General features: G+C 41.2%; 1 protein-coding gene across 3 annotated transcripts in view; it reads left to right on the plus strand.

Annotated features, from left to right (window-relative positions):
• ascc3 (activating signal cointegrator 1 complex subunit 3) overlaps positions 1-9,942 on the plus strand; it is a 178,514-nt gene that overhangs the window by 115,823 nt on the left and 52,749 nt on the right. For all 3 annotated transcript variants that reach the window (XR_004656892.1, XM_034873475.1, XM_034873474.1), the window contains exons 15-20: positions 787-978; positions 4,746-4,970; positions 5,381-5,500; positions 6,127-6,291; positions 7,166-7,252; positions 8,090-8,266. Coding sequence is in view for 2 of the 3 variants with exons in the window: in XM_034873475.1 (XP_034729366.1) it covers positions 787-978; positions 4,746-4,970; positions 5,381-5,500; positions 6,127-6,291; positions 7,166-7,252; positions 8,090-8,266 (966 nt within the window). In the remaining variant the exon portion in view is untranslated. The remainder of the gene's footprint in view (positions 1-786; positions 979-4,745; positions 4,971-5,380; positions 5,501-6,126; positions 6,292-7,165; positions 7,253-8,089; positions 8,267-9,942) is intronic.

Genomic DNA, 9,942 nt, shown 5'->3' on the forward strand with positions numbered 1-9,942 from the left:
GTGTGTGTGTTAGTGTGTGTGTGTGTGTGTCTGTGTGTGTGCGTGTGTGTGTGTGTGTGTGTGTGTGTGTGTGGCAGACAGCTGCTGCCAGTAATGGGGCTTTCAGTTTGCAGAGGAGTGCTAGGCGCTGACCTCTATTTAGATGCCCAGAGAGAGAGATAAAGTCCTGTGATGAGGCCTCTCCTCAAGCCCAGCAAGGTCATAACCCTACTGTCAGTCACCAGCACACATCTCAATTTGACTGTGTGTGTGTCTTTGTGTGTTAGGGCTGCACAATATGAGGGAAATATGTGATAAGGTTGTTAATATTGCGATAACTATATCGCTTTCTATAAATAAACTGATATTAAAGTGCACTCAGTTCTGCCTTTCTGCTGCTTTCAGTATTCTGTTGAAATACAACAAGTTGCTTGGTCTAATTTAAAACAAACTAAAAAATCTGTTCCAGCATTATTTTATTGAACAAATTGAACATTGAATTGGACATAAAAGGCACTGCTAAAAAAGCAATGATAGTTACATTTTAAAATGTTTTCCACTGATATTTTCTTTCAACTAACACAAAATAACTGCCTTTTGCGGTTAAAAAAAACAGTGCAGCCCGTGTGTGTGTGTGTCTGTATGTGTGTCTCACGTTATGTTCTCGAACTGCATTGTGTTATTCTGTGGAAAATAATAACAATTACAACTGTGCTATTTGCATTCCCTTAAGTCCCCTCAGGCATTTTTCTCTCTCTGTTTAAAAAATATAAAACTAAAATGCCGCTCCTACCACATCTCTTTCAGATCCAGCGCTCCAGGAACAAGCAGATGAAGGAGATGTATCCTGAAGGCTTTGGGATCCATCATGCTGGCATGTTGCGGTCTGACCGCAGCTTGATGGAGAGCATGTTCTCCAAAGGCCACCTCAAGGTGCTGGTCTGTACTGCCACCCTGGCCTGGGGAGTGAACCTGCCGGCCCATGCAGTTATCATCAAGGTTTTACTATTTGACTTTCTTTGTTTAGCTGTCTTCCCTGCATTTTAGTTGTCTTGGTTTGTCTCCTTCTGTCTTTCTTTCTTGCTTTTTTGCTGGGGCTGGCTAGACGATTTAAAGAAATAAACCAAGTCTTAAACCAGTAAACCAGAGCAGGTTTTTCTCCCGTCACAGAATGCTGTGTAGACTAGCCAGACCCTCCTCCGTGGCGCTGTGGAGGAAGGTCTTGCCAAGCGACTAGACATTCAGGGACCCCAGAGGCTCCAAATAACTTCTGGTAATTTATTACCAGGCACAAACTCTCTTTTCCTGGGTGAAAGTCTTGTGTTATCTTTTTCTAGGAAAGTATTGCTCTCCACCACTTGAAAGCTTCATGACCCAAATACAGTACATCCGTCGTGAAAGGCATATATTTAGAAATCGATTTCAGGTTATCTGGTAATTTAGTTTGTTGAAAATTTGTTTTGTAAAATACACCACTGTAACAACATATGTGTTTTGTAGTCAAGATCATTTTAGTTTTTTTACGGACTTTCACGCCCAATTTCATTTGTTTCTACTGACTCTGTGTTGCCGTTCTCAAACTCACTTTACTTTAGGAAACAACAAAAAACTTTGTTACGGCAAGCTACAAGCTAAAAAAATGACATGGTCCTTTCAGTGAATGATTGTAAAGATGCTTATGGCATTTACGGTCTGCCGATGTTGATGCCTGTTGCAGATGGAGTTTGAGTTAAACTAATACCCATTTTCGGAATGAGCGTGCTTCATCCATTGTTTTGTTTTGAAGGAGAAAGTGACCTTAGAACAAAAGCATATAATGCACAACTCGGTCAAGACCAACTAGAATATTTGGCAAGTCCAATGGCAGAGTCCAAATACCAACAAGTCCAAGACAAGTCCGGGACAACAGAAAAGCCACTCAAGTCCAGACTTGTGTCCGAGCATGTGTTTTCTGGAAGAATTTAACACAAGATTTTCACCCAGGAAACCGGTGTTGGTGTCCCAGGAGCACTACTTAACACTAGAAGTGCCGGGGTTCCATAAATACTAGAATTGCTGTGAGCGGTCATTTTGACCGCCAGACTCCAAACTCTGTAATCTCTCACGATAAATATCTAATTTTGATACTAATGCCTGTATTGTGTTAAGATATCTTTAGAAAAAAAACTAAACAACACCAAAATTTAACAAGTTTATTATACAGTTGGGTAGTAGGCCTAATAGGCTACAGTAGCCTAAACGTTTCAATGATTCATATCATGGCCTAGTAAACCGTAATTACTTCATAGGCTACATTCATATCTGAAAAATATGGTGTAGAAATTCATTCAATATAACAGGCAAACAACACTTAAAACTATCATATTTGAACATTTATAACCTAAACTAACCTGCTACTGCCTCCGTTTTGGTGTCTGCTGTGGTGCCCCGCTGCCTATTTTTCCTCTATAAACTCCGCTCCTCTACCAGTTGCAGCATAATCTTCCTCCTGACAATTTCTCGACATGGTCGAGGAGGACCGACTGTAAATTAAACACTCACAATTAAATAAATATTCAGCAAACCACTAAAACAAGGCTTTCTAGTTCTTTCTTCAATCTGTCCCCAGTGGGTTGGGCTAATCCAAAAAGGGAAAACAAGGGGGGTGTTCTAAAGACAGACTGTTACCTGTGAAACAGGGATGCTCTGAAAACAACCCCATCAGCAATAAGTGCTTTCCACCCATAGACCGTAACGGTCTATGCTTCCACTGGATGAAATTAACACGGCAAAAAATCAACCAATCAGAATTTTGTCGAGCCAGAACGTATCAACCAATAAATCGACCAGTCGACTGGGAGATTACAGGCCTACTGAAATGACCATAACCTCACGGTGCGACCGCGAAGGCGACACCTTTTTGCCAGTTAAATTTAAAGCTGTAGTGCGTAGTTTCTGCCGCCAGCATGAGGAATTCAAAGTAAAACAAAACTGATGGCATGTCTACCTGATACAAGTCTTCCGTGATCGCGCACCACCTCCACCCCTCCTCCACACAGTTACTACTAGTAGACACAAAAAAACATGACAAACTCTTCAGAAGAGGTAATTATCTCCACTTGAGTTTCTGCGCAGGAAAGTCGCACGATGCCACAATCTTCCGAACATAGTCATACTGAGAAATACAGCGAGAGTTGTGTGGAGCTGATAGTCTTAATTAACATTGGAGCAACTCATTTGGCAATGGCTTCAATGTAACAGATGTTTATTAATATCAACAAGTCACACACTAAGGCTTTAACTGTAAAGACCAGAAGAACTGTCAATTTGTCAGAGTGAGGGCTTTTCAGGATTGAAGAGATGCAAAAAAAATGTATTTTCCATTTGTGCATACACCAAACAGTCCAGGCACAAAGGAAATGTTCTACAAGCTTTTTGTGTCCATAAAAAAAGTTAAGGGCAATGAAAAATACACTGACTCAAATATAAAAAAGATCATACAAGGTAGAATAAAAAAGGACAAAAAAGTAGTTGCTATACAAAAGAGTGCAACATTTTGTAGACAAGGAGCTTGTAAACATACTATAAATATATATTACACAGTAGTACTTCACAGTAGATTGAAGTAGTGAGGATTATTGCACATTTATTTTTTTGTTGATGCTAAAGCAGTTTTTTAAATTTTGTTTTTGCCACCAGTCTGACTGTGGCAGGGAAAAAAACTGTTCTAGAAGGGTTTTTTTACGTGTAGCAAGACTGTCTGTTTCTGAGTCTCTATAGTGTTTGTGTGTGAGCAGAGAGTGAGCTGGGTGGAGTGAGTCTCTGATGAAGCCCTCTGCTCCTTTCTGGCATCGCTGTGTGTAAACTGTGTCAATGGAAGGACTCCTAGTCCCAATAACCCTCTCTGCTGTCTTTAGGACTTGCAGAGCCTTCCTCTCTGTCTGCTTGTGTTCCCTTACTTTTTAATTGGTTACCATATTACAATAATGTTCTTCAGCATGGCCACGCCACTCGCTGGCTGGAGACTACAGTTGCACAACATTGTGTTGACGTCTGCTGTAGTTTGTCAGTGACTGTCGTGTTGGTCCTGTTAAATATTAGGAACAAATATTTTAGGCATGCCCTGGTAGCTCACCTGGTAGAGTGTACGCCCTAAGTACCAAGGCTCAGTCCTCAGTGGTCCAGGGTTCAATTCTTACCTTTGCTTTGTCTTTCCCCCCTCTCTCTCTCTATTTCTCGCTTGCCTTCCTTTCCTGTCTACTCTCCTATCAATTAATTTTAGTCAATTACCTATTAAAGCCCAAAAATGACCAAAAAACAATCTTACAAAACACCAAATATTTTGGGGTTGCTTCTTGCGTGTACAATTTACAGTACAAGTTATCTGAGAATCTTTTATTTATTTATTTAAATCTAAACAAAATTGGTAATATAACTGAACATTCTGCTCGAGGTTTCTAACATCACAGAGTACGGCCTGGAGCTGCTCTTTTATGAAAAGCTCAATGAGATAACTGTTGTTGTGATTTATTGCTATATAAATAAAATTGAGTTTTGAATTGATTTGATTTGGGACTTCTCTGGCGGTACCCAGCTCTAGTGATTTCAATGTTTTTTAGAAACCAATGGAGCTCAATGCCACGAATAAATAAGATATATATCAGTGTTTGGGTAAATCTGTTAGCAGAACCAATTCATTGTTGGTCTGGGTCTCGTGATATTACAGCTATTTGTTGTAATGCACATTATTCCAAATTTAACTTCCTTGTCTCCTGTGTCTATAACAGGGTACTCAAATCTACGACGCCAAGCGTGGCACCCTGGTGGACCTGGGCATCCTGGACGTCATGCAGATTTTTGGGCGCGCCGGTCGTCCCCAGTTTGACAAGTACGGCGAGGGCACCATCATCACCACCCATGAGAAACTGAGCCACTACTTGACCCTGCTGACCCAGCAGAACCCCATCGAGAGCCAGTTCTTGGACAGCCTGGCTGACAATCTCAACGCCGAGGTCAGTCTCCATAGCCATGGTTGGACAGTATTAATGCTAGTCTTTTATTTATTCTTCCAGTCTAGATCCAAAATAGCTTTCTTGCTTTTCTGAATCCTGAATGGCCGGTCCAAGCGATGTTTGACAAAACTCTTACTCAAAAAGCAATGTTACAAAATAACATTTTAGACATTTATTTACTATTTTATTCATATATTAAGCTGCTTATGTTTGAAGATAATGAAATAGCTTGCCAGCCTACTTACTGTAGTTCCACAACTCGCTTATCGTCTTTCACCAGCCTTTCTCAAACAATGGGTTTGTGTTGAGACTGCAGTATCCTGGAGTGTCCACTAGATGGTTGCAGAGACCGCTGATGTTAGTGGCTGTGTGTGTGAGGAGTCTTTGTCCCTTCTCTCTGCTGGATTCAGATTGCTCTGGGGACGGTCACCAACGTGGAGGAGGCGGTGAAGTGGCTCAGTTATACCTACCTGTATGTTCGCATGAGGGCCAACCCACTGGCATATGGCATCAACCACAAGGCTTTTCAGGTGGTTTTTTTCAGGTTTACTTTGACAACAATGACAATAAAAATACTTAAGACAAGACAAGATAAATTACCAAATTTCAATCAAACATCAATTTTTAACTTGTTACTGATTGAGCCGCTTGTGACAAATATTTCTAATTATGTTGTTGATTTGATATTTTGTGTAATTTTAGTTTGGGCTTTTTTGTCTTTTTATTTTCATTATTTTAGTCTCTTTCTATATTTATTGGAGTATGTATTGGAGAATGCCCAGAGAGGTCCCTTTGAGAATTTGTTACATCTCCCCATCACATCTTTTATTGATTATGTGTACATTCTGTACACATCATCATCATCATCATCATACATCTGTAGTATTTTTATTTGTGTAAACAAATAAACTCAATTAATAGTTTCAGAGTTTTTTGATTGTGAAGGGTTTTCTTCTAGGAAAACTACAGTTGTATCTAAATAAGTTCTTATAGAAGAGATGTATGTGGATAGATAAGACATTATTGAGTTAATTGATGGAATTTTCAAATTAATTAATCAAAAAAGTGTAGATTACCATGTATAAATAATTTACTCCCATATGCTAGAATGTAATTGGTCGATTAAGCATTAAGCATTTACATCTTCTTTTGCCAGATGGATCCCTCCTTAGAGCTGTACAGGAAGGAGCTTGTGGTGGAGTCAGGCAGGAAGCTGGACAAAGCCAAAATGATCCGCTTTGAGGAGCGCACTGGCTACTATGCCTCCACTGACATGGGCCGGACCGCCAGCCACTTCTACATCAAATACAACACCATAGAGGTATGGACTCACTTTCTTAACAAAAATGAGCCTAACCATACATCAGAAGACACGCTCAGGGTTGGGTTCTTTGAATTTTTTTCTTGCTGTAATTGCAACCCATTGCAGCAGCTCAACCGCGGTGATGTATGATGATGTAGTATTTAGAGCAACAATGTTAGCGAGTACTATGAAACTCTGCATATGGAGGTTGGTTGGGGTGGTGGATGAGCATCATAGGTCTTTCACCCAGGAGACCAGTGTGTCACTGAAGCGTACATTCTGCAACCCCACCCACCATCTTTTCCCAGAACTGTCCCGTTGTTTTGATGAATGTCAGTTAAACGTACGTCCCGACCCAGAGTGAAAAAAAAATGACGCCAAGAGTCCTGACCACGTGCGTCTAAATATGACGCCAAAGGGCTAGATCCAAGTCCCGAGAGCATCATATAATGATGCCAAGAGTTCCCACCTAGCCCGTCTAAATACGATGCTAAACTAGACTTTTTGAGTCAATAACAAACGCCGAAGGCACCTGACCAAGCGTCTCTTTTTGACTAACTGGTCCAGAGTCCTGTCCAAGAAATTAAGATGATACAATTTAAGTAAAGAAACAACATGTGAAAAGACTATAAAGGAACTGATGAGAAGACCACAAGCACAGTTAACACATGTTTACTAACAAACTCACAGTTTTGAGTATCCTGAAAAAAATGTAGAACAGATATAAGAGACAATTACAAGATTGTAACCTTGGAAATGAATGTATCTGATTCATCTTTGTTCATTTCTTGTGCATATACGCCATATTTAGTGAGCATCACTGCGTCAGACATAAGGACTTGTCCTGGTACTCCATTAACCCCTTGTATTTCTTTTCTCTCCTTCTGTGAAGACCTTCAATGAACTTTTCAACTCTCAGCGAACAGAAGCTGACATCCTCAGTATCGTGTCCAAGGCTGAAGAGTTTGACCAGCTTAAGGTGAGAGGTCCTCATGTATAGTATTGCGTTCTATTTGTACTCGGACGTCGGATTTTCCGAGGTCAAAGTTGCAGACACGCCCCCTTACCTTGGAATTCCGAGCTCAGAATTTAGTCAACCTCGCAGTTCCTCGAGCTTAAAATCCAACATGGATTACTACAGTAATGAAAGCTGTTGTAACATGCTGTTATTAGCACTTCTGTCTCAATTGTGTCACACTACATCATTTGTACACACAGACCTATCCAACTTCTATCTGCAGACTTGTTATGTTATTTTGTATGCACATGTGTTGTTAAGGGCTGTTATCATCTGGTACTGCTAACAATGGCTAACCTGGCCAGAACCTAAACCAAATGAAAAGTTTGACTTGTAAATTGAATGCATTCAATGTGGGTGTGACGTCCTTCCTACCTCCGGTTTCTGAGTTCTGAGATAAATGGATCTCACTAAAAGCTACAACAACAGCTGTCAGAGCTTGAGTCAAGCACTGAGATCTCACCCACAGGTTTTTCATCTTTATACAGAGTTATGTTCCTAAACGCAAGTCTTTAATTTTAAACATGTAGTCACACAAATTATTTAATAAGTCTACATCAGGATAGCTCAGCAGCGGGCCCCGGTTGGACTCCGACCTGCGGCCCTTTGCTGTCATTCCCCCCTCTCTCTCCTTTCATGTCTTCAGCTGTCCTGTCAAATAAAGGCCTAAAAAATGCCAACAAAAAATAGTCTACATCAGGTCTAAGCTCCGTATATGTATGTAATGCACTTATCCACTTGAAACTCCATCATACTAGGAAAATGTCATTGCACCGTGTTGGTGATGTGTGTTGGCAGGTTCGTGATGAGGAGATGGAGGAGCTGGATCAGCTGCTGAGTAACTACTGTGAGCTGCCGGCCGCCGGCGGGGTGGAGAATGGCTACGGCAAAATCAACGTTCTGCTTCAGACGTACATCAGCCGAGGAGAGGTGGACAGCTTCTCTCTCATCTCAGACCTGTCGTATGTAGCACAGGTGAGGAAACAGGAACAACAATTCCACCACACACACACACACACACACACGATGACAATAAGATAAACCAGTTAATAAAACACTCAGATGGCAAATCTTTAAGTTTATTCTGTCCAAATAAGTGAGTAACAGTTGGAAATTAAGTTACCAGTTGACATGTCTTGGAAAAACCAACATGCTCTGGTTTATTGGCATTTCTTTAAACCAATCACAATCGTCTTGGGTTTAGAATGCCAACACACAAAGATAGCAGAAGGTCTTGGACATCTGGCAGATGTTCCGGCAGCACCTGAACAATTTTGAAAATATAGATTACCTTTTTTGTAACAGATCCAAGTTGCAGGTTGTGTTCTAGGAAGAGGCAAAGTAAATGAGCCACTTGTATTATTTACAGTTGTATTTTGGATTGAGATACAGTACATAGACACTTCGGAATTGGCTGTTAGACACAACATTGTGCTCAGTGTTTGTTGTTGTTTCCCAAAGTGAAGAGATTTTGAGAACGGCAACACACAGAAAGCAGAAGGTGAGGGACATCCGTCAGGTGAGCCACTTGCCGGATGTCAAGCAATTATCCGGAAATGTACTTCCATTGACCCAGACTATTCTCCCCAGACTTCAGGCCTTGTGTCCAGCAAGCCCGCTCGGTCTCACCCAGCTTTAAAACAGAGCACAGACAGATTTCAATAACCCACCGCCAGAGTGCATTCAGACCACTCCAGACAATCAGCTGCCATTAACACCTGACCAAATCAATCACAGCATGACCAGACTTGAGCAGTCTATCTAGCAAGCAACACTGTCACAGCACCTCTTCTCCAAAACTGACGCAAGCAATCCATCAGTGCACAGCTGTGGTCAACCTGGACGTCTGAACCCAGCCAGACCTCGTCCTGATCACACATGATTAATCACCAGTATACAGCATGATGTACCATACAGCTGTTGTCAGGGACTTCTGCTCCAGTACAAATGCGTTTCAGTTGTTTTGTTCCGACTTTAAAGTTTACTGTTAACAGGGTTTCCTCTTAGAAAAGTCACAGACTGATGGCAGCATTAAACTAGAGCCCAAAAGCTTCTGGGATCACAGGATCATGGACTGAATTGCAAAATTCAGAATTTTTAAAAAGCTATCAGACATATTCCATACATTAGTCAGTGCTAAAAGCTAACTGGAGATTTGAAAATATGACTATATCTAAGTTACCAACCGAGCTGTAAAGAAATTGCATTACTGAAATACATAAAAAAATTATTCCCATGGGCCACCAGGCTTGCAATACACGGGGAGACACACTGGTTAACTGCTGCTGTCCACAATTGCAGCACTAAAGTGTGATTTATGGTTCTGCGTTAAACGGACTCTGTGGCTACGTATGTAGGTTCGTGTAGACACCGAACCCGGCGCTATACCCTACACTATACCCTCTGCTATACCCTACATTTTACCCTACGCTACGCCCTACATTATACCCTACTCTATACCCTCTGCTATACCCTACACTATACCCTCTACTATACCCTACATTATACCCTATGCTATACCCTGCACAATACCCTACACTATACCCTACGCTATACCCTAGACTATACCCTCTGCTATACCCTACACTATACCCTCTGCTATACCGTACGTTATACCCTACGCTATACCCTACACTATACCCTACACTATA

This window comes from Etheostoma cragini, chromosome 6 (assembly GCF_013103735.1).
Source record: "Etheostoma cragini isolate CJK2018 chromosome 6, CSU_Ecrag_1.0, whole genome shotgun sequence".
NCBI lineage: Eukaryota > Metazoa > Chordata > Actinopteri > Perciformes > Percidae > Etheostoma > Etheostoma cragini.